This window comes from Hemiscyllium ocellatum, chromosome 7, assembly GCF_020745735.1.
Source record: "Hemiscyllium ocellatum isolate sHemOce1 chromosome 7, sHemOce1.pat.X.cur, whole genome shotgun sequence".
Classification (NCBI taxonomy): Eukaryota; Metazoa; Chordata; class Chondrichthyes; order Orectolobiformes; family Hemiscylliidae; genus Hemiscyllium; species Hemiscyllium ocellatum.
In genome coordinates this window covers 108,401,167-108,426,775 of record NC_083407.1, presented here as the reverse complement: position 1 = coordinate 108,426,775, position 25,609 = coordinate 108,401,167, and the positions used below count along the sequence as shown (strand labels likewise).

The 25,609-nt window shown below is 39.6% G+C and overlaps 1 protein-coding gene across 2 annotated transcripts in view; it reads right to left on the bottom strand.

The window, feature by feature from the left end:
* Positions 1–25,609, bottom strand: part of bard1 (BRCA1 associated RING domain 1) — a 176,705-nt gene that overhangs the window by 111,656 nt on the left and 39,440 nt on the right. For both annotated transcript variants that reach the window (XM_060828098.1, XM_060828099.1), the window contains 3 exons: positions 23,286–24,334; positions 19,193–19,273; positions 12,652–12,824 (listed from right to left, as the gene is read on the bottom strand). In XM_060828098.1, the coding sequence (XP_060684081.1) occupies positions 12,652–12,824; positions 19,193–19,273; positions 23,286–24,334 (1,303 nt within the window). The remainder of the gene's footprint in view (positions 1–12,651; positions 12,825–19,192; positions 19,274–23,285; positions 24,335–25,609) is intronic.

Here is a 25,609-nt window from a genome sequence, read left to right as displayed (position 1 = left end):
TTTCCCCCCTCTCCTGCACCTTTGATGGTCTGCATTGCCTTGACAGGCTTCGCGCATAAATCAATCAACTGGAAAACATGGGGATTGGTTAAGAAGTAAAAAAAAATACCATGGGTGATTTGGTGGTAGGGGAAACAAAATGTTCAGTTGTGTGTAAAAGCACATTTGGGTGTTGCTCTCGAGTACGCAGTGAAACATTGCCAACTGGTAAGAGGCGAACAAGATCCAACATTTTGCCAGCATGGAGGGGTTTAGGCATTTCACCTGCAGACATCAACCTGTGACAAATATGCTTACCAATTACCCTACAAATAACAAGTAGAAGTGACACTGGAATGCAAAGTCCGAAAGGAGGAAGGGATTTTGTGAGGGGACCACCTTAAAGCTAGACATGAAACAACAGTTTCCTCCAGCACTGTATAAACTCAGTGTATCTACACAACAAAAAGCTACGAATTGGAAATTAGAAAAAAAGCCGTGATGCAGTAGTAGCATCCCTATCTCTGGGCCGGAGGATTCAAGTTCCAATCCCACTTGGTCCAGAGCTGTATCATCGCACATCTGAACAGGTTAATTGAAATAAAAATGAAGAGTTGATTTTTCCAAACATTTGGAGTGGATTAGGAAAGGGAAGGAGACCCAGACTTCACCTAGGTAGCCATAAACCTTTCAGTGTGAGAAGTACAGCCTACAAAAGGGCAAAGTGCAAAACAATAATAAATCAGCAAAAGGAGGAGAAAATTAAAATGATCTGAACTGTAACAAATCCCTTTGATATTTCTACTCATAAATAAAAATCCATTTGCATAACAATGTTAGTCACTCAGTTTCATTGCACAATCTACAAATTCAAATTAAATTTATTAAAGGCAAACAGGAAAGTCATAATAATTCTACAAAAGAATCGGGCATTCTTTTATTACAGAGAGACAACTAGTGGTGGCTTTAACCTGAGGGGCACTGCATCACACCAAGGGGAAAGGCTGAGAAGACTACCCCTTCGTGGCAACCTAAGGCTATGTAAAGATACCTTGATGAACAAGTGTAACAGGAAATATCTTCTTAAAACCGTATTTTTGAAGTTATTCCTGTTTGTAAAAAAAGGTTGAATTAACTAGCATCACCTTGACCCTATCAGACAAGACTGACATTTAGAACCTGAACTCTAAACAAACATTTATATAGAAAATGTGCAAACATAGCAAAGCTACTGAAGAGCTATTGTTCCATCAAATTACTAGGGATGAGAATTACAGCAAGTCCTTCAAAATAATCTTCCTTATGCCAAAGGTACATAACTGATACATTTAAGCAATTATGGAATGAATTAAATGACCTGAATAAATGCATACAATTCACTCTGATCACAGGGATAAAACAGTCATGGAAATCACTGCCTTTACATGGAGAAGAACTCTCTCTTTTGTTCCACACCTTTATTAATTAATTTGTATAAATGGGTGTCACTGCCAAAGCATCTTAGCTCACTTCGAGTTATTGAGAAGGATGTGACAGGTCTATTTCTTGTACCATTGCAGTATTTGCTGAGCAGTTGCTCAGCTTTGAGAGGACAGTTCACTGTAAACCACATTGGCGTGTATGCGACTAGTCCACGACCAGATTGTGTAAGGGAGATAAGCATGTCAGTTTATCAGTTGGGTGAAATTACTCATTCGTCAGTAAGATGTCAGATTGAAACAATGGTTTTAATGAGAAGACGTTCTCTCAAAATCATTTGAAATGTTAAAAATTGTAGGAAGAGTACAATAAAAATGTTTATAGCTGGGTATCAGTATAACAATCACAGGCTACAAAAATATTCATACTTTCAAAGTTCTGGGGTTGCATGCCAACCACAAGTAAAATATGAGCTGACAGTCTCAACTGTTCACTTCAATAATGAGTTTCTACTTTTTAAGTTTGAATTTTCTTTTGGGTAACAATAATGAAGCCAGAACAAAAAAAATTCCTCCAGTAAAATGCATACAACTTAAAAGGCCTACAACCAAAATAAGCAACAGCAGAGATGAGTGATTCCAGGCACACTTCAGAATCTAGCCCCTAGGTCCACAGATATTATTCCAACCAACATTAATGAGTAACTTGCAGGATGACAGAATCAATTAATAATCCAAGGGAAATTGTAAACAATAAAACTGGTTAGTTGGCTTTCTGAGAAACAATGGTTAGTTAAATTTAAAATAATACATCTACAACCAATAGTGCTATAGTTTGAAAAAGATGAAGAAAAAGAATGGAACAAAGGAATCTTTATCAATACTACTTTAGATATGTATCTACACAAAGAATATTCTGTCAATCTTATTTTTGTTTATTGTCCTATTGTCATTTACTTTTGCATACCACTCAACCTACATTGCAGTTGAACAGCACTTCTCTACATGCATTACAGTTAAAATTAATTTCACTTCAGTCAACATGGATTCCAAATGCAAGAACCAATCCAGTATCCTTTGCTATACATCAGGCAGCGGTGTCATTGTACAATGTCACTGGATTAGTAATCCAGAGCCTCAGACTAATGTTCTGGGAACAAAAGCATAAATGACTGGAGAAACTCAGCATGTCTCGCAGCATCTAGAGTTAAAGTAGAGTTAACGTTTCAGGTTCAGTGAAACTTTCTTCAGAACTGATGGCAACTGAAGACAGGGGGTCAGTGGGGACAGGGTATGGTGAAAGGCGAATGGGATAGGTGGGCATTGAGTCCAGAGAGAGAGAACAACAGTTGGGCAGACAAATGGATGGATAACAGTGAGCCAGGAAGGAAGAAAAGATGACAATATGGATCATTAGTAAGTGAAAATGGGCTGGCTGTGATGGAAACACATTAATCATTCGTGAACTATAACAGGAAAAAAAGGATGAAATCCTTGAAAAGTTAACTGGTTCACAAATGTCTTTCAGGGAAATGTGCCCAGCATTCTGATCTGACCTCACCAATAACTGACCTCCATTCTCATTACTTGGGTGACTGCTAACTTCCTCTAAAGTAGCACCTGTCTTTAACCCTGGGACTATAGAACCTGAAGATATGAGCAGGAGTAGGCCATTTGCCCTCAAGCCAGCTCCAGTAATCATTACGACCATGGCTGATTATCAAGCCCAATACCCTAATCCCACCATCGCCCCATCGCCCTCGATCCCTTTAACCAAAAGAGCTATATCTCTCTCCTACTTGAAAACACAATGTTTTGGCTGAACCACTTTCTGTGATGGCAGATTCCACGAGAAGTGTGTCTGGCATCTATCATAGAATCAGAGGAGCAGACCATAGCTTTGAGGTCTCCTAAGATTTTAAATTAAACCTTTTCGAAGATGTTTATTTTCAAATAATATTAGTCTGTCTAGCGCCTCCTTTCCTGTTCTTTGTTACTACAGAATACAGCCAATAGAAACTATAAACCACAAAGAGACCACACAAACTAGAGGCAGAAGAAGTTGCAAATATTTACTTGACCGTACCTAGAACCTTTAGTAAGGTAAGACCACTCCAGCTTTCCTGTGATGTTATTCTGTTTCTTCCCAACAAGCAGTAATCTTCCGCCTGGACTGCTTCACTGTGACGCTGACTGTGAGGACACCCTTCCCAGACTGTCTCACTGTGACACTGTGAGGACCCTCTTCCCAGACTGCTTCACTGTGACGCTGACTGTGAGGACACCCTTCCCAGACTGCTTCACTGTGACGCTGACTGTGAGGACACTCTTCCCAGACTGCTTCACTGTGACGCTGTCTGTCAGAACACTCTTCCGAGAAAAGGTAAAATCACCGCAGTCTTACCAGACTGCAGGGGTGCCCCTGAAACGTAAAGACCAAGTGTTACATCTTGATTTAGATTCACTACAATGCGGAAACAGGCCCTTAGGCCCAACCAGTCCATACCAACCCTCCGAAGGGTAACCCATCCAGACTCATTTCTCTCTGACTAATATACCTAACACTATGGGCAATTTAGCATGGTCAATTCCCCCAACCTGCACATTTTTGAACTGTGGGAGAAAACTGAGTACCCGGAGGAAACCCATGGAGACACGGGGAGAATGTGCAAACACCACACCGACAGTCGCCTGAGGCTAGAATCGAACCTGGGACCCTGGTGCTGAGAGGCAGCAGTGCTAACCACTGAGCCACTGTGTTTACCTTGAAATTTGTCTTAAATAACTTGTTAAGCTTTGGCCTTTTACCCTGGTTCCTCAATTTTTAAAAATCTGTTTGTTTCTCTAGTATCACAGGTCACTGACCAAATTCCAATAGTCATTTGCACTCCTACAGATATACTACATAATTTTGCAACGACTAAAATAACTTCACAGATTTCAAATACTAAACATGGATTTTAACGAATGGATTAAGATTTCATTAAGATCAGTCAGTGAAAATAGGAAAGGCGGGGGAGGGTAAAAGGCAGTTGAGATTTTATCAATTAACTGTTTTCCTTTAGTCTCATTTACCTGCTATCAGGACTTTCTCATGTCATGAGGTCATCCTTTGTTGGATGATCAATCACAAGGGACCTTCACAATAAGGCTGGAGACTTTAACTGAACCTTAAAAATTCGTCTAACCAAAATCTGTATAACCAAGTCCTTTTCCTAATTTCATTAAAAAATCTGAATTAATACTTTGATTTCTTTCACCTGCCACCCAGCCAAACTCTGTAATTACAGGCAATCCATCTGGTAAAATTTTGTTTAAAAAAGGTTGTATTAAAACACGATCTATTTCCTATAAATATGGATTAAATTGTTTAAGTTAATTTCAAACTTGTGCCATTCCATTTTAAAATAGGCTTATATTTTTAAAAAATCCACAATTTTCTATTATAACAAAGGAGATGAAGGTTAAAGGAATGCAATTGAAATATCATCTACAGATTACAATGGTGATTGTTAACTGATGGACCTACCTGCACTCACTTTTCAATGATTTCTTTTTTAGCTAGTATACTGTACTGTTTTCTCTTCAGTTTTGTCTGTTTTTAAATCAAAATTCTTTTCTCCACAATAATCATTTTATTTGTTTTGGGCTTTATTTTTTCCTTAAGTTAACTGCTCTCAAACTAGATTTACATTCAGATCATCGAGCTGTGAATCCCCTCCGAACCACAATAATATCCACTCAGTGCGACAAGTCAGCAGTGTATTTGGGAAAGTAAAGTCAAAGATTGCAAACCTGCTGCTACAATTTAGGCTTTTAGTCAGTACATTTTTTTGAATGCAAACTGTAAACTATCATGGATAAACCTGTGATTTCTTCAAGCCAAAAGATAATCTTATGCTTGATGCATTAGATGATATGCTGCAGATTGAACAACAAATCGTTATGTTATTGGTGCAAGGAATATGTATAGCCCACTCATTATGTCTTCTGGATTTCTCCATTTAACTGAAACATATCAGCCTGACAGACAATGTAGCTCAGGCTAAATATTATAGTGTGTTTATCATGAGTAAAATTATACTGAAGCAGAATATGTATCAATGGGTCCTTCATTCAGTCATTCACTTTTAACAATATGTCAAAACCCTTGAGATCAGAATCCTGACAATTCATTTCCTTGTGGTTCTTCAGTTGAAATTATTTGTCATGCATGATATTTTAGGTAGTGAAAACAACCAATTAAGCAACACAGAACTAGGTGATTGAATTATGTGAACTACTGCAGTTGTTAATAGTTCTTGGCATAACTGTCAATCAAATCAGGCTTCAAAGACAAACGGCTAGGGCTGAAAACTGATTTACAGCAGGTACTTACATCCTCAGAACAAATCAAACCTGTTTCATGAGAGTCTTGCAAAAGTGGAACATCTACCTTTTTATCTAATTATCTAGTGAAAAAATCTGGAAGCTGCACAGGAAAAAAAAACTCATATACATTGAGAAAGGAATCAAATCAATTTTACCTTGACAAGAATATGTCTATGAGGAACCAATACAGAGGCATGGTGCTCTGTTGAATATCAATGAGGCAAACGGAGTAAATTGTTTTAACCATCTTTCCCCACTGTGTAGAAACATTAAACTTTGTGCTTCTGTTAGTAGCATTCATAATTTTTAAAGGGGATAACTGAACAAAACAAAAAGTGGGAGTTGAAAAGGGATTAAAAGTAGATTAATTAAAACATGAAATATAACATCACAAATTCCATTTCATTGCATCAACAAAAAGATATTTAAGGAACAAACTAGTTAATGAAAAGATTATGTTGAAATTATGTTGCAAATGTTGAAAAATTCAAATAAAAAAGAAAAAAAACAATGTTACTAAGACAGCAGGCTATAACCTTGAGGTCAGATGCTTGCCAGAACTATTTTCTGATATCGTGCTCACGTAGCAACACCAATACAAATCTCTTTCCTCAGACAGTAACAGACTAACTCCACACCTGCGCTAGCCTGTAAGAAAATGGTGATAATCAAGCTACTCAAGTGAATGTAAAAATGAATAGCTTCAGACTGCCCAGGAGAGAGAAGGTTATTCACAAATAGATGCGAGATTCGGTTTTGAACAATGTAATGGTTTGAGGATAGATTCAAGAGAGTGGAATGGGCAGTTAAAGTAAAGAATACATTCAGCTTCTACAATGTAGGTACAACTCACTAACAAGAAAGAAATTGCATGAATATGGCATCTTTCAACAACTTCTGGACAATTTAACGTGTTTTACAGCCAATAAATAAGTAGTTTTGAAGTGTAGGCAAATTATATTATAATTAAGCTATACTCTGGGAAACCTAGCCCCCAATTTACACAGAGCTGGGGCCTGTAAATAGCAATCACCGAGTGATCTATTTCAACAACATTAGCTGGAAAATATCTACCACTTCTAATTTTAATTCAATAGAGTCATGAGGTTTATTTTGTCCACCTGAGAGCACAGATGGATTCTTAGTTTATCATCACAAAGACAGCACTTGCGACAGTGATGCTCTCTATCATTAATGCACTGATGCATCATGTGCCAGCCTTGAGTCAGTGCTGAAAATTTGGATTCAAGTTCATCCTAAATTGAAGGAAGCAACACATAAATTGTTCCCTAACACACAGAAGGAAGAATTGAAGCCCTGTCAAAGTTGTGGAAAAAGGTAAATGTCCCCAAGATTGTCTGGAAAAGTGTCAAGAACAAGCAAGTGGAAGCTGCACTGATGGAAAAACAACCAAGCAAACCAAACTGCTCCACAATAACACTCAACACTGGAGCCCACCAAGGATGCATCCACAGCCCCCTACTGTACTCCCTGTACACCCACAAGAGTGTTACTAAATGAATCTGCAAGTTCGCTGTCAACACCACCATAGTAGGACAGATATCTAACAATGACAAGCCAAATTACAGAAGGGAGATAGAAGATTTGGTGACATAGTGCAATGAGAACAACCTTTCTGTTAATATCAGCAAAACCAAAGAACTGATCATTGACTTCAGCAAGAGAGGAGTAAAACATACCCCCATCAACAGAATTGAGGTCGAGAGGATGGAGAGCGTCAAGTTCCTTGGAGTGACGATAACAACCGACCAGTCCTGGTCTTCCCGTGCAGCTGCGATTGTCAGGATGGGACAACAATGCCTCTTTCTTCCTCAGGTGGCACAGGAAATTTGGCATGTCCTTAAGGACCCTTACCAACTTCGACAGATGCACAACTGAAAGCCTACCATCCGGATACATAATGGCCTGGTATGCAAACTGCTCTGCCCAGCAACTACAGAGGGTGGTGTGCACAGCCCAGGCCATCACAGGAGCCAACCTTCCACCCATGGACTCCATTTACATGGGACGCTTCTGCAGAAAAGCTGCCAACATCAAAGTCCCTTGCTACCCTGGTAATGATTTCTTACAATCTCTCCCAGTAGGTTCAGGGACAGCTTCTTCCTGGCCTTATCGACACTATATCCTCTGTAAGGTTTGTGAAGGTTTGTAGCTCAGGTTGAGGTTTAGGGTGTAGGTTTGATATCCAGACGTTTCATTACCTGGCCATGTAACATCATCAGTGGCGACCTCCAAGTGAAGCGAAGCTGTTGTCTCCTGCTTACTGTTTATATCATTCTCCTGGATGGGGTTCCTGGGGTTTGTGGTGATGTCATTTCCTGTTTGTTTTCTGAGGGGTTGATAGATGGCATTTAGATCTATGTGTTTGTTTATGGCGTTGTGGTTGGAGTGCCAGGCCTCTAGGAATTCTCTGGCATGTCTTTGCTTAGCCTGTCCCAGGGTAGATGTGTTGTCCCAGTCAAAATGGTGGTTTTTTTTCATCCGTGTGTAGGGCTACGAGGGAGAGAGCTAGCCACAAAAAGACACACGGATGGGACAAAACATCTATCTAGATACCATCTATCAACCCCTCAGAAAACGAACAGGAAATAACATCACAAACTCCATCCAGGAGAAAGATATAAATAGAAAGCAGGAGACAACAGCTTCGCTTCACTTGGAGGTCACCACTGATGATGTTACCCAGCCAGGTAATGAAACGTCTGGATATCAAACCTACAGCTCAGCGAGCAAACCTACACCTTAAACTATATCCTCTATTAATGCTGATTTTACTAACGTTGATCTCTCTTATACTCCCTGTGTGATACCTCCATTTAAAATCCTTTGTTCTTTACATCACTACTTACTATGACCTGCCTGTACTGATCGTAACCAAAGCTTTTCACTGTACTTTGGTACATATTACAATAAATAAATCAACCGAGAAAGAAATGTTGGTTGCATTTTGGTGCTCATCCAAAAGGACAAGATAGCACAGCACAAAAGCACAACATTTGATCAACTTGGTCCATACCTGCTCTTTTGAGCATCATCCAGAGTCTGTCTTCCCCAGTGAATTTCACCAACCACCTTCCCCTGCTTCCTCCACACAACCCATTTCATGTAACTTCCTTCTCCAGTTAACCAATTCCCTTTTGAAGGCTACAGCTGAATCTACGCATATCACTTTGTCAACTAAAATCCAGGAGGAGTCTCAGATGAATGAAAAGAGACATTAAAAAAGTTACGATGCCAAATCATGATATCAGAACAGATGCAAGAAGTTAGAGAAACTGGGATACAAGAATGCAGATAAAACAAGGTTAAAACAGAAAGTCATACTGAGTAGACACACAGCTATTGGGAATATCGTTTGGCTCGTAATGAATGTCTGTGGTAAGTCTGCTGCCAGAAATGGAACTCAACAGAACAGATGAAGGGAGGTGTCAGCATCACCTAAATGTAATGAGAAATTTGGAAACATAGAATTAGAACGACAGCAGTGAGTGACATAAACAGTCATCACCTTAACTGGGGATGAGACCAGATTGAGAACAACTCTGTTGAAAGAAACTCTGTTGGACAATGCCTACAAAAAAAAAAATGAGGTTCAGAGGTTTCACTAGCAACACTTTGTAGTTGAAGCTAAGTAAGGTTCACAAGATATTTGGCATGACACGTTCAGCCAAAGGTGGCAATATATTCAAATGTGGCCAGGTCACTCAGTGTTGGTGACGTAGAACATAGAACATAGAACTGTACAGCACAGAAACGGGCCTTTTGGCCCAAGATGTTGTGCCGAACATGACACCAAATTAAACTAGTCCATTCTGCCTGCGATTGGTTCATATCCCTCCATTCCTTGCATATTTATGTGCTTACTTAGAAGTCCCTTAAAAGCCCCTACTGTATCTGCCTCCACCTTCACCCCGAGCAGCACATTCCAGACTCCTACCACTCTGCGTAAAATAAACTTGGCCCTCACATCTCCTTTGAACTTTCCCCCTCTCGCCTTAAATGCATGACCCCTAGTATTAGGCATTTCAACTCTGGGAAAAAGATTCTGGCCATCAACCCTATCTATACATCCCATAATTTTATAGACTTCTATCAAGTCTCCCCACATCCTCCACCGCTCCAGAGAAAACAACCTGAGTTTTCCTAGTCTCTCCTTAAGGCTCATACCCTCTAATCCAGGCAGCATCCTGGGAAATCTCTTCTGCACCCTCTCTAAATCCTTCACATCTTTCCTGTAACGTGGCAATCAGAATCGAACACAATACCAGTGTGGCCTGACCGAAGTCTTACAAAGCTGCAACATGACATCCTGATTCTTGTACTCAATCCCCTACCAATTAAGGGAAGCAAGCCATATGCTCTCTTTACCACCCTACATACCTGTGTGGCCACTTTCAGGGAGCTATGGATTTGAACCCCAACATCCCGCTGTACATCAATATTGTTCAGGGTCCTACCACTAACTCTATACTTTTCCCTAACATTTGATCTCCCAAAGTGCAGCACCTCACACTTACCTAGATTAAACTCCATCTGTCATTTCACCACCCATATCTGCAACTGATCTGTATCCCGCTGTATCCTTTGACAACCTTCTACACTATCCACAACTCCACTGATCTTTGTATCATCTGTAAATTTACTAACCCACCCATCTACATTTTCATCCAAGTCATTTATACATATCACAAACAGCAGAGGCCCCAGTTTGGATCCCTGCAGAACACCATGAGTCACAGACCTCCAGCCAGAAAAACACCTTTCTACCATTAACCTCTGCCTTCTATGAGCAAGCAGATTCTGAATCCACGTGGCCAAGTCACCATGGATCCCATGTATCTTATTCTTCAGGATAAGCCTACCATGAGGGACCTTGTTAAATGCCTAAATCCATGTTGACAACATCCACTGCTCTCCCCTTATCAATCACCTTCAGCACCTCCTCGAAAAATTCAATCAAGTTACTAAGACATGACATGCTCTGCACAAAGCCATGTTGACTGTCCCTAAGTAGGTCATGCTTTTCCAAATGCGTCTAAATCCTATACCATAAGAATTTTCTCCATGAGTTTCCCAACCACTGATATGAGACTCACCAGTCTATAGTTTCCTGGATTATCCCTATTTCCCTTCTTGAACAGAACAACAACATTAGTTACTCACCAGTCTTTCAGGACCTTTCCAGTGGCTAGCAAGGATATAAACATCTTGGTCAAGACCCCAGAAATCTCCTCTCTTGCCCTTCTCAATAACCTGAAGTAGATCACTTTGGGTCCTGAGGACATTTCTACCTTAATGCTCTTCAAGAAACCCAACACCAGTTCCTTCTTGATCTCAAAATGCCTGAATATATTAGCATGCTCCACACAAATCTCACTACCCTCCATATCCTTCTCCTGGGTGAACACCAATGCAAGGTACTCATTTAGAATCTTGTCCATATCCTCTACCTCCAAGTACAAGTTCCCTCCTTTATCCTTAAGTGCTCCTATCTTCTCCCTAGTTATCCTCATGTTTTTAATGTAAAAATAGAATGCCTTGCGGTTCTCTTTAACCATACTTGCCAAGGTCATTTCATGGCCTCTTCTAGTTTTTCGAATTCCTTGCTGAATTCTTTCCTGCTTTCTACATTTTCCTCATGGGTCCTATGCAATTTCAGCTTCCAAAATCTGACATATGCTTCTTTTTGCTTTTTGGTTAAATTTACAACCTCCCTGTTATCCAAGGGTCCCTTACCTTGCCACCCTTGTCCTTCCTCTTTACTGGAAGATCCTGGCCTTCTTGTAGAAGTTGTGTAGACAAAATCTTGGTGAGTAACTAAAGTAACTGCCTAAAAAGCAGAGGGTTGGAGTCAAAGAACCTAAATTGTTAAAGTGGCAGAGGACATTACAAGATGTAGTTGGGGAAAACGCAAAAGAATATTGTCAGGATTGAAAGTTGACACAGTAGACCTTCTTGAAACAGATCCATTATTTATCTTTGGAAGAGGATGGAAGCCGAAACTGGTATTGGCTTGAGAATGACAGATTGAAAGGAAGTAGTAAAGAGATGTGAAAGATGATTTAGTGCTTCCAATGGGATTAAGATTCAAAGAAAGCCACAAGGAGTAACCGGATATTTAGCCAGGCATAGTCACTTCTACCACATGGCATATATGCATACTTTTGTTTCACTTTTTGTACTAAACCACAAACTCATGGAACAAAATATAAATTTATGAACTAGAATCCATCAGATTCTTGAATTCATCACATATGCCGATGTCACGGATGTTGAAACAACCAACAACTAACCCTCAGTGTTTGTTCTAACTGCCAGTGATAATGTAATTAGAATAAGTGAATTCAAATTCTTGCCAGGGCAGGGGTAATGCGATAATTTAGTTTTTAATGACCGGAATGTGAAAGTTATGTCTGAAAGTATTACATAAACTAACAGACATTAGAAAGACAATTTGACATTGTAATTTCACTTCAGACTCTGTTGAAAGCTGCTCTGCAGATTTATCAGGACATCAGCAAAGCTCCTCAAATGAAATAGAATCTTAAAACACCCAAACGCAACTATCTTTGGTCTTCATTCAATTTGCATAATGATGCATCTTTCAGAATATAAATATTCTGGACTTAGATTATTATCATCTGGTCACTAATTAATCAGATGACACAGAGCAATGAGTTTTAATCTTTAGGACAATTTCCTTTGCAACTAGCTTTTTTCAGTTGATTATGAGGCATACTCCTTAATATAGGTTCTACAGTTTCCTTCAACTGAATTATTTAATCAGTGTGAAATATTTTCTTTGGTTGTACCAACAAGACATGGTATAGTTGATAAATTGGACCAAGTAATGAGTACTTACATCACATCCTGAGAGGCACGGTGTAAGATCAGCAGCTTTACAACATCCACGTGTCCATTCCTGACAGCATCATGCAAGGGAGAATCGTTCTGGTATCCTGGTGTATTCAGTAGCACGCCAAATTTCAGCAGCCGCTCTACAATTTCCAAGTGTCCATGGTTGCATGCCTCATGCTACAAAAAGATAGCTATTATTTAGTTTGAAGAGAGATAGGCACAAATATTACAATGTCGACATTAAGCCATATAGAAAACCACAGTCATGAGAAAATAAAATTAGGAGCAACAGGAGACAATTCAGCTCCTTCAACCTGTGCTACCATTCAATACGATCCTGGCTGATCTTATCACGGCCTCAACTCCACTTTCCTGCTGGCTCCCCCTAACCCTTCAACCCGTAAGTAAAATTACATAATGCCCTAAGCATCCACAACACTGTGGATTAGTAATTTTCACAGATTCGCAACCCTTCAAGAGAAGTAATTTCTCCTCATCTGCTATCTCTTGTTCTAAAACAATGACCTCTTGATCTAGATAGCCTCACAAAAGGAAACATTGTCTCTATGCCTACTTTGTCAATCCTCTTTAGCAGCTTAAATACCTCAACCACACCGCCTCTCATTCTTCTAAATTCAAGAGAATATAAGCCTAAATTGGTAATCTCTCATCAGGAGACAATGGTCTGGTCTGGTCAATCTTCTCTAAACTGCCTCCAGTACAATTACATCCTTCAAGTAAAGGTTAAAGTTAAAGGCAGTACTCCAGATGTGATCTCATTAATTTTTCTTTTAGCTATTAATGCCAAAACTCCATTGCTCTCCTTATTACCTACTGTACCAGCACACTAATTTGCAATGATTTGTGCACAAGGACATTCAGATCCCACTATACCCAAAAGCTCTTTCAACTTTTGGTAATGCTTTGTTGATCTTCAAAAGTTTTCCAATATGCCAGCCTGCCACTTGTCTTCGCACTATGATATGCCTTTATTTTTGTCCTTACAGTATCTTTACTTGCTTAGCCGTGGATGATTTTCTCCCTCTTAACAATCTTTTTTCCTCTCTGGAATATAATTAGAGTCGTAGAGATGTACAGCACAGAAACAGAACCTTCGGTCTAACTTGTTCATGCTGACCAGATATCCCAACTTAATCTAGTCCCATTTGCCAGCACTTGGCCCACATCGATCTAAACCCTTCCTATTCATATACACATCCAGATACCTTTTAAATGTTGCAATTGTACCAGCTTCCACCATTTCCTCTGGCAGCTCATTCCATAAACACCACCCTGCATGACAAAGTTGTCCCTTAGGTCTCTTTCATATCTTTCCACTCTCACCGTAAACCTATGCCCTCTAGTTCTGGACTTCCCGAACCCAGGGAAAAGACTTTCTCGGTTTATCCTACCATGTCCCTCATGATTTTATAAACTGCTATGAGGTCACCCCTCAGTCTTCGACACTCCAGGAAAAACAGCCACAGCCTTTTCACCCTCTCCCTCTTGCTCAAATCCTCCAACTTTGGTAACATCCTTGTAAATCTTTTGTGAACTCTTTCAAGTTTCACAGCATCTTTCCGATAGGAAGGAGACGAGAATTGCGTGCAATATTCCAAAAGTGACCTAACCTACGTTCTGTACAGCCGCAACATGACCTCCCAATACCTATACTCAGTTGGAAGAAATTGCGTATCTCCTTAAACATCTGCCACTGCCTATTAACCACCCTATCTTATACTTCCTGCCCAGTCTACTAGACAAAAATATCCTCATGCCTATGTAATTACCTCTAACTCCAGAATACTAGTGTTGGACTTCAGTTTCTTGTGCTCAAACCGATTTTGAAGTTTAGCATGCTATGGTCACCCTTCCCTATAGGATCCTTTACGAAAAAATTATTAATTAATCCCACCTCATTACGCAATTCCAAATCCAGAATAGGTTGCTGCCTGGTGGTTCCCCGACTTATTGCTCCAAGAAACACAGTCTCAGAAACATTCAATGAATTCTTATTGAGGCTACCCTTACAACTTTGAGTAAACTAGTCTATACGTATATTAAAATCATCCATGATTATTGTCATACCATTCTCGTAAGCCCACAGTATTTCTTGGTTTATAATAAACCTCACTGCAGAACTACTGTTTAGGGGCCTATAGGTTACTCCCATCAGGAAACTCTTTTCCTTGCTACTTCTTATTTCTACTCCAGTATCTATATTTTTTGCCATCTCAGCATCGATCCCTTCCATTACTAACAAAGCCACACAACCTCCTTTTCCTTCCTCCTATCTTTACGAAACACTGAGTACTCTTAGAATTCAATTCCCTAAAGCTGGTCTCCCTGTAGTCACGTCTCAATAACTGCCAACAAATCATACCCATTCATCTCTATTTGTGCTGTTAACTTGTTAATTTTATTTCAAATGCTACATGCATTCAGACACAAAGGTTTGTTCTATTATCCCTTGGTGCAATATGATGTTCAAACATTGTGTATCTTCCCTTTATTTTCTGCAAACGGTCAACCTCATCACTCAGCTGTACTCCTACCTTCTCCTTAATCTTTGATTTTCTAATTTTCCATGCAACTGAACTCTCCCCTCAACTACTTAGTTGAAAGCCCTATCTACAGCCTCAATTATGTAATGTGCCAGGATTCTGGCTCAGCTTGATTCAGATGGAGCCCATGCCATCGAAACAGTCCCTTATTTCCCAGTACTGGTGCCAATATTCCATGAATTCGAACCTATTTCTCTCACACCAATCAGATGATATCAAAGTCAGATGAATAAGTTTAGCAAGCAACCGATGGATTTAAGATTCATGACTGGAAGTTTTTTTTCGGAATGAGAAACACAAAAGCCCAGCTGGAACAGAATGGAACAGCAATCATAAAGTACTTAAATTCTGAAAAAAGGCCCCAAGGTGCAGGGACATAAAGCAAAGAGACATTTAATGCAGAAAGAACAGCAACACAACAGAGCTCCACTTGATCAGAGGGATATACTTGTCATGCCCGAATGTTAAAGTCCTGCTCTTCATTTTTAAAAACCCACTCCTAGGATGTGGGAATCACTGATTGGACCAGCATTTATTGCCCATCCATCTTGCCCTTGATCTCATTGCAAAGATCCCAGGACAAAACATGACACTTCCACAGAAATGGGAGATCACAGGGACTTAACTGTACACTCAAACAGTTAAATAAATTTATTTGGCAGAACATTGATTAAACAATGGAACTCTCATCCACATGGTGGAACTGAGGTTAATAACATACAGACATACCAGGGAAAGCTAGATAGCTATGAGATAGAGAAAGAAGTAGGAGGGTATGCTAAGAAAGATTAGTGAAAGATGGAGAGGACAAAGCTCAGGTGGTGTAACTGTTTAGATGTCCTGAATGGTCCATTTCTATGACATTCTGTATCATTTTAAAGAATGCACACAGGCAAAGGCACAGGTCTACCAGAGCTCACTTTTTTCTCTGCATCTGGAAGAACAATTGGTAAAAATAATGCTTTTGTACCTTCCAGATTCCGAAAAGAGGAAAAAAAAAGTCAATTAAATTTTTTAAAAGCTTTGCATTGATCCACCAGTGCATATATCTCATGTAGCTGCATTTCAAATGAAATTTTTTCAAGAATTTAAAGGTGCAATTTTGGTCTCCCTCCTATCGGAAGGATGTTGTGAAGCTTGAACGGGTTCAGAAAAGATTTACAAGGATGTTGCCAGGGTTAGAGGGTTTGAGCTATAGGGAGAGATTGAACAGGCTGGGGTTGCTTTCACTGGAGCGCGGAGGCTGAGGGGCGACCTTGTGGAGGTTTATAAAATCATGAGGGACATGGATAAGGTAAATTGACAGTCTTTTCCCAGGGTGTGGGAGTCCAGATCAAGAGAACATAGGCTTAGAGTGAGAGGGGAAAAAATTAAAAGGAACATAAGGGGCAACTTTTTCACACAAAGGGTGGTGCATGTATGGAATGAGCTGCCAGAGGCAAGGGTGGGGGCTAGTACAATTACAACATTTAAGTAGCATCTGGATGGGTACAGAATAGGAAAGGTTTGGAAGGATATGGACCAAGTGCTGGCAAATGGGGCTAGATTAATTTTGGCAAGGATGACTTGGACCAAAGGGTCTATTTCTGTGATGTATATCTCTATAAATCTATGACATGTAGCTTGCTCCCTTGAGTGATCTCAATAAGTTATATTTTTCCTTAGATATGGAAACCAAAACTGGATGACTGAACAGTTTTGGTCACCTTATCTAAGGAAAGAAACAATGGCTTTGAAGGTAGTCCACAGAAGGTTCACTAGGTTGGTCCCAGATATGGAAGGATTTTCTTATGAGGGGAGGTTCAGTAAGTTGAGCTTGTACTTAGTGGAGTTTATAAGAATGAGAGGAGGTTTTACTGAAACATAAGATTCTTATCGCTTGACAGAGTAGACACAGAGAGGGATCCTTGTGAGAAAGTCTAGGACTAGAGGACAATCTCAGAGTAAGGGTTCGCCCACTTAGGGCAAAGAAAAGGAGGATTTTTCTTTTTCCTTTGAGAATTTAGTGACCTGTGACATTCTTTATCACAGAGAGCTGCTGAAATTGTGTCGTTAAATATACTCAAGGCTGAAACAGACAAACCTTTATTTAGTAAGGGTTTCAAGGGTTATGGGAAGAAGGCAGGAAAGTGGAATTGAGGATCACCAGTTCAGCCATGATTTCATTGAATGTTGGAACAGATACAGTGGGCCAAATGGCCTACTTCTGCTCCTATGTCTAATGGTCTAACTGCCTAGATTGCAACAGACAAACCTAATTTCCATACAGCTTTTGCTGTTGGAAATGCCTTTAAATGCAGAACCAAGCTGAGCCTTGATGATAAACTACTTGTTTTTTGTTTAAATTTCCATCACCTGCATCTAAAGGAGTTCGACTTTTATTAAATATCACTGAGCAAAATAAGAAGTTTATTTTTATGACATCCAGAAAATTTCTAATTAACAATATCAATGATCCTTACATGACCAATTTTTGAAGCAATTCGAACAATTTTATGGAAGAAATTAAACCAAAAAATACATTTTCTTGGAACTATACAGTAATTTTCTTTATATATTAAGTCTCCATTTCTTTTAGCACTTCACATCAGAAGTACTGATCCAGGCTTTTGAAGGAAGATCGATCAAATTGCACAATGTGATGAAATTCCAAAACTTGGACTTGGCACTAATGGGACACAAAATTTCATGACCTATCATTTAATTTCACCCAACCTGCAGTCTGCTGGTTATTCGAACTTAAAGCTCCAAACACAACAATGCCATTAAATTGCACTGTGCAAAGAACAAGCTGCCTATTCTCCCTAGTAACTTGCATGGGCACAGCTGTACTTATGACTCTAAACCAAGTGTGCTGCATTAGAGAAAGAAACCCTGCACAGAGATAAAATATGTTTAGGAGGTGCCAATGTTGAACTGGGTGGACAAAGTTAAAAATCACACAACACCAGTCTAAGAGGTTTATTTGGGAGTATCTGTACAAGCTTTCGGACCACTGCACCTTTGTCAGGTAGCTAGTGGGACAGGCTCATAGGACACAGAATTTATAGTAAAAGATCAAAACAAAAGAGAAGATGGAGACAAATCTCTGATTGGCATGATAATATAGCTTCAGGAATGCTGAAGAAATTAGCAAAGTAATGCATTTTTTCATTTGACAGCATAGTTTCAACTGCAATTATTTGTACAATTGAAATCCAATCTTTGAAATGTTCTGTAAACAGCTGCACTTTGAAGCCATCAATTGTGATTGCAAATGGTTTTCAAATGCCAAAAAAGTAAATTGTGAAATACTACAGCTATTGTTTAACCTGTGTAAAAACACCAATGTTAATTTATACAATGCAAGATTCATTTTCCAAATGCTGGTAAAATCTAGAACCACAAAAAACATTGCTAAAAAAATCATGGAATCCTAACCAATGATCGGAGTGCCAAACGTGGCCAGTTAGTTCGATCATGGTAAGTCATCCTCCGCAACTCTTTGATCAAATAACAACCACTTGACACTGAATTCATCCCAGAGCTTCAGCACTTGCATTCCTGCACATTGCCCACCTTTCACGAAAGCTTCAGTGTCTAGGACTTGATACCTGATATGCTGCTTGTGGGAGATTGGAGGGTCAGGACTGAATTCCTAATTGGGAGTGGAAGCACTTTTACTGAGCTAAACCAAAATCTTCAGTTTCACACATTTAAAAAAAAGGCTTAGAAGCTCTGTATCTGGAATTCTAACGCAGGGAAACTTCCTGAGATGGCTACAATAATTACCATGCCTTGAAGTAAAGTACAACAGTGTCTATTAGAATAGTTGATTGGTCATTCAAAGGCACGTAAAGTTAAGACTCCTTAAGAGAAACAATATTAATCAAATCTGATTGGTTACCTGTACCTTGCATTTAACATACTGAATCACTTCATGATTTGAAATCAGATGCAAGAATACAAAAACATTGTTGATGCATATGTATAGATACATACCAATGGGGTCCATCCAGCATTATCTTTGATGTTTGGATTCGCTCCGTTCTCCAAAAGCTGCTCCACTGCTGCAATATCACCCTGTAACACAGGACAACAGTCAGATCAGCAAGGATTCACAGGTTGTACCTCCCTAATTTGGCAGCCTTGGGACTAGGCCTTTGTTGGGCCACAGGAAGTCAAGTGTATTCAATGCAGAAAAATTTACATGTCAAGGCCTCATCTTGACTTGCAGTATTCACATGTCTCTGGGATGAATGATTTTCCAACTGATACCAAAAACAGGACTTACAATATCCAAATCAGACAAAGTAAAACAACAAAATATGAATAAAAGATCCATGCAGAGCCACTGTACAGAAAGCCAGAAGTATTGCAGGTGTCAAACAGGGAGTTTCAACCTGTATTAGAGGTGAATTAACATATGGTGCAGGTTTTGCACAGATTCTATGACAAATAGACTTCTCATACTTTACCAAACTGTGACGTACAGTGAGTGACATACCAACACTAAAATGTTAACTGAGAGTAAGGGATCAAATAAAAATTTGAAGCAAACACAAAATGCTGGAGGAACTCAGCAAGTCTGCCATTATCCCTCATTCTGATCATTAATCCCCTAAATGTAATGATTAATGCCCTAACCCGGTTAGCCATACCTGACAAGTCTTTTGTCCCAGGAATCAGTCAAGTAAATCTTTTTTAAATTTCCTCCAATGCCAATATATAATTTTTTAAATAATGACCAAAATGACACACACTACTCCAAATGTGGCCTCATCAAGATCCTGAAAAGTTGTTACAAGACTCCTCTTTTTAAAACTCTGATTTTACAAGTCAAAATTCCATTTGCTTTCTTAATTACATGCTGCACCACATGCTAATATTTTATGTCATGTGCACACAAACACACAGATCCCTCTGTGGTGCACTTTTTTTAAGAGTCTCTCTTCATTGAAATAATGGTGTGCGTTTTGATACTGCCAATCAAAAAGCATGACCTCATACTTTCCTACATTAACCTCTGTCTGCCAAGATTTTGCCAAGAGTGTACTCTCGTGCAGCACCTGGATGATACTGAAGCACATACTTAAAATGACAAGTAACATTATCATACAAGGACCAGACAATGACATCTCTAACCACCTCTCCTTGATGTTCACTGACAAAACCACCATCTAATATCCATGGAATGTGTCAATGACAAGAAACATAATTAGAACAGTAGCGTATATATTGTGGCCAAATGAATAAGCCAGAGTCTGGTATTCTGTGACAAATAACTCACCTCCCGAATTCTCAAAACCTTTGCACCATGTACAGGACACAAGTCAAAAATGTTACGGAGTAGTTGTCTAGATGACTGCATTTCAACAATATTTAGAAGCTCAACACCATGCAGAATAAATCAATGCACTTGATTGGCATTCCATCCAAAACCATAAACAGCAACTCCCTCCATCACATATGCGACATTGGGGCAACATGCACTGTAGCAACTTGCCAAGCCTTTTTGACAGCAACTTTCAAACCCACTATCTCCACCACAAGTGTAGCAGCACTTGGGAGTAACCCAGCTCAAAGTCACAAATTATTCCAACTTGGAAATATATTACCATTTCTTCATCACCGCCACATGCAAATTCTGAAAAACGCTATCTAACATCAGTGTGGGTCCACCTTGACCACACAGACTGCAGCTATATAAGGTAACAGCTCATCAACACTTCAGGGGATTAGAGATGGGCAATAAATGCTGGTCTTGCCATTGACAACCACATCCCTCAAATAACTAATCATATATATTTTCAAAAGTGCTTTTTTAGACAAGAAGTTAAATGACTAACATTACTCCTCAAATTTGGAAGGGTCTCCGGGAACTTGAGGTAAGTTGACTGTGTGTGTGTTTCAAAGAAAACTGGCACATCACTTTCCCAAAGTAACTTCTGGGACCATTTATCATCCCCCCATTTCTCCAATAATAAAATGTCATTCCTCCAAATAGGTTGTTCAGGAATCTTCTGACATTTCAGTAAAATAGCAGTTAGAGTTTCTGTTTGTCTGTCATTGAACGCAAGATGAGATCATATAACTGGGAGATATCTGGGAAACTACCTGAGCTAATCCCAGTTGGCACACAACTTGCTGTAAACCACAAAACAGAAAGTGAAGTGACTGTACTTCACTCTGACATTAAACTAAGTGCTAACTTTCAGATGTAATGTTAAAAGTGAGACCCTGTTTGCCACTCATATGGAAGTAAAATATCCCAAGACACTATTTTGCAAAGCAAGAAATCCTCAATATCCTGGCCAATGTCTATTCCTTAAGCAACACCTGAAATTCTGTTTCTTTATTAATTATGGGATCTTGCTGTGCTTGTGGTTGTCTTGTTTCCTTTGTTACAACAGTGCATTTACATGAAAGGTATTTAAATCAAAAGTGTATGGGGGGGCTCTTGACAAATGCTACTGAAATAGGAGTACCTTTTTTCCTAATGTCACAATTTCAAAGTGACAGCAGATTCAGCACATGCCTCAAAGACAGTGACAAAGCACCGTGACCTAAAGCTGTAATATTCCATTGCAAATTATCCACTTTAAACCTCTGCTGCACACTCATAGTGGACATCAAATTAACCAAATTTCTTCCATTCATCCTCCATATCTCCATCTGTAAGTAGATTACTGCTGTTAAATTTAAACAAATCACAAATTTAAATTGTTAGGGCACAGAAATTGGATAAAACACTGATAAGTGCTGCCCGATGACCAAGTAGACACTGAACAAGAAAGGCACACTACTGTAGATGATAGCAATTGGAAATAAAAATGGAAAATGCTGGAAATACTCAACAAGATGGGTAAGCGTCTGTGGAGACAAACAGATAATATTTCAAGTCAATGGTCTACCATTGGAACTGGATGCATTAGAGACTAACCAAGTAAAGGGGATTTTCTTCTGCTACATAGCATAGTTCACACCATGTCAATCCACCCTCCTTCTTACATTCCCAGGCCACAAGAGCCTTCTCCTGTCTACCCAGTTTTCTATGCTCCATTGCTCTCTGTGATTTTTGTTGTCTTTAGCTTGGAAGTAAGCTTCTGAACAAACTGATCCTTGTCAGCATTCAGGATTCACAAGGAGGCATCAGGACTTGCACAGAGGTACGTATATTATTCAAGATTGAGAACAAGGAGAGAGCTGAAAATGTGCTGCTGGAAAAGCGCAGCAGGTCAGGCAGCATCCAAGGAACAGGAGATTCGACGTTTCGGGCATAAGCCCAAAACGTCGAATCTCCTGTTCCTTGAATGCTGCCTGACCTGCTGCGCTTTTCCAGCAACACATTTTCAGCTCTGATCTCCAGCAGCTGCAGTCCTCACTTTCTCCTTGAGAACAAGGACAGTCTGCTGACAGAAGTTCAGGAAAGGCAGTGAAAGTGGTTAAGAATATGGGATACTTACCTTACGTGAAAGCATAAAATTAAGAGCAGGAAGATGTTGCTGGAATTGCATAAAACTTTGTTTGGCCCCAGCGAGAGTACTGCGTGCAGTTTGACAATCCACATTTTCAGAACAATGTGATAACACTAGAGACAGGGCGCAGAGGAGATTTATCAGGATGTTGCCAGGCTGGATAGTTTTATTTTTGAAGAGAGATTGGATAGGCTGGGGTTGTTTTCTTTGGAAATTATATAAAATTATGAGGGGCACAGACAGAGCAGATGAAAAGATGCTTTTTGCTTTGGTGGAGGAATCAATGGTCAGGGTGCATAAACTTAAGACAGGAGGCTTAGCAGGGGATGAGAGGAATTTTTTTTTCCCTCAGAAGATGATGGAATCCAGAACTCTCTGCCTGTAAGGGTGGTAAAGTCAGAAACCCTCAAAACATTTAAGAAGCATTTAGAGGTACCCTTTCAATGCCAAAATATACAGGCTTTGGGTCAAGTGGTGAAAAATAGGGTTAGTAATAATCAGGTGGCTGTTTTTGACTGACACAGATTCAATGGGCCAAAGGGCAGACCTTTACAACTCTAAAGTAATTTTGAAAAAAAGGCTTTTGTAATCTATCAGCTTTTATTGATGTACTGTACCTTTATGGCAGCGATGTGAAGTGGAGTCTCACCCTTGTGATTTCTTTTCATTGTGGGAGTAACAGGTGAGATTGGAGTCATTGCACAACTTCCAGGTAACTGGCTTCTAAATGTAGCTTGTGGTGTTTGAGGAGATTTTGGGGTTGCACATTGCTTTCCTTGAGCATTGTATCTGCTAGATGGTGTACCACAGTTATTTTCTGTTGAAGAAGGGGCTTGCGTCTGATTAATGCTCCCGCTTAACTCAGTTTGACGTGCTGGAGTAGCTGAAAATTCCTGTTGTGTGTCTAACTTAGCTTGCTCACAAACAATTGCAGATGACTTTTCAAAGCAAGAATTCTGTACTTCTTTTCTGCTCTTTTTGGCAAGAGTCAGGTTGCGTGAATCTGATGATTTCCTTGATCTTTTAGCATTTGTGTGTGTGGCTGGGATGGGGACAAGAGAAAAAATGTCTCCTCCCTGATTGAAAGTTTGTCCAAGGGAAATATTTTTGCAACTGGAGACTGTTGGAGTACAGCATGCTTCAGAAGAATTCTCAATCACATTCTTGGTCAAAGATTCTGCACTGGAGTCAATTACATTGTCATCCTGTGGCACAGCAAGTGACTCTTCAGCTGTCTCACCTGCAACTGTTTGCCCCTGGCTGCTGAGGACCACCGATTGGCTGCAAAATGAGACAACTCTATGATAATCTATATTTTCAGGGCTGTCATTTCCTCTCTCCATTTTCTTGCTTCTTCTCTTTCCAAAACCCCAACCTTTATTGGCATCAGCTAATCTTTTCCTTACTCTCTGTTTTGAGTTAACCGGAGCTTTCTTCTTTGGAGAGTTGAGTGGAGGAGATGGTGATGACATGAATTCAAACACAGATGATGATGACCCATTAAAACCAGAACTGGAAGCCACTTTCTGATTCTTCCTGGAAGCATTCATATCTAGCACACACCTCATTTTTCTACTGCGTGGACTGAACCATGTTCTCATTTCCCATTTTTTACCAGTTACATTTTCAGGTCTGATTACTGATCCAGTTAGATTGCATTTGGCACCTAATACAAACATAGTAATAGAAATTACACAACAATCAAGAAAAATATTTTGCATGTATATTTAAATAAAAATGCAGTACATCAGAAGCAAGATCCATAACTAACCTTCCTTAACATTTGCCTACAAAACTCCAAGTTTCTGATTTTGCCTTCAGTATCCCTTTATCAAGAGCAAAATTGGGAAAAAAAATCAAAACCATTTTACCAGGCCTCCACCCCACATTCCCACTTTCCAGTGCCCAGGATCAAAATTTCCAGTTATTCAAATTCTAGGTACTGAATCGCTTTAGGCTTCTTAATTAAATGACTGAAATATGTAATTTTTTAAAATATTACATGAAAATATGCAATATCATCTCATCCATTTACCCTGGGTCTAAGCCTCCAAACAGTAGTCAGAAACTGGAACGCAAGATACACCAGGATATAGAAAACATATGCAGGAAAGGCAAAGCTACAGTGATCGTGGGGTATTTCAATATGCATGTGGACTGGAAAAAATCGGGTTGGTAATGGATTGCAAGAGAAGGAATTTGTGGAATGTCTACAACATTCTAGTGGGCCAATGATGGGCTTTGTTGGTGAAACCCAATAGGGAATAGGCAATACTGGATTTAGTATTGGACAATGAGGCAAACTTGATAAGGGAGCTTAGGGTGAAGGAACTCTAAAGAGACAGTGATCGTAATATGATTGAATTTACTATGTAATTTTACAGGGAGATGACGGAATCTGAGGTAACAGTATTACAGCTGAATATAGAGGCATGAGGGAGGAGCTGGGTAGAATTGACCGGGAGAGGACCCGAGCAGGAAAGACAGTGAAACAGCAATGGCATGAGTTTCTGGGAGTAATTCAGAGGACACAACAAACATTCATCCCGAGGAAAAAGAAGTATGGTACAGGGAGGTTGAGACAACCATGGCTGACTAGGGATGTCAGGGATAGCATAAAAGCAAAAGCGAAAACATATAGTGAGGCAAAGGACAGGGGAAACCAGAGGATTAGGAAGCTTACAAAGATAAACAGAGGGCAATACAAAAAAGAAATAGGGACTGAAAAGATTAAATACGAGGGTCAGCTAGCCAGTAATATAAAGGAAAACTGTTAAAAAGTTTCTTTAGATATATAAAGGGCAAAAGAGAGGCAAAAGTAGACATTGGGCCGTTAGAAAATGATGCTAAGGAGAGAATAGTGGGGAATAAGAAAATAGCTAAGGAACTGAATAATTACTTTGTGTCAGTCTTCATGGTGGAAAACACAAGTAATATTCCA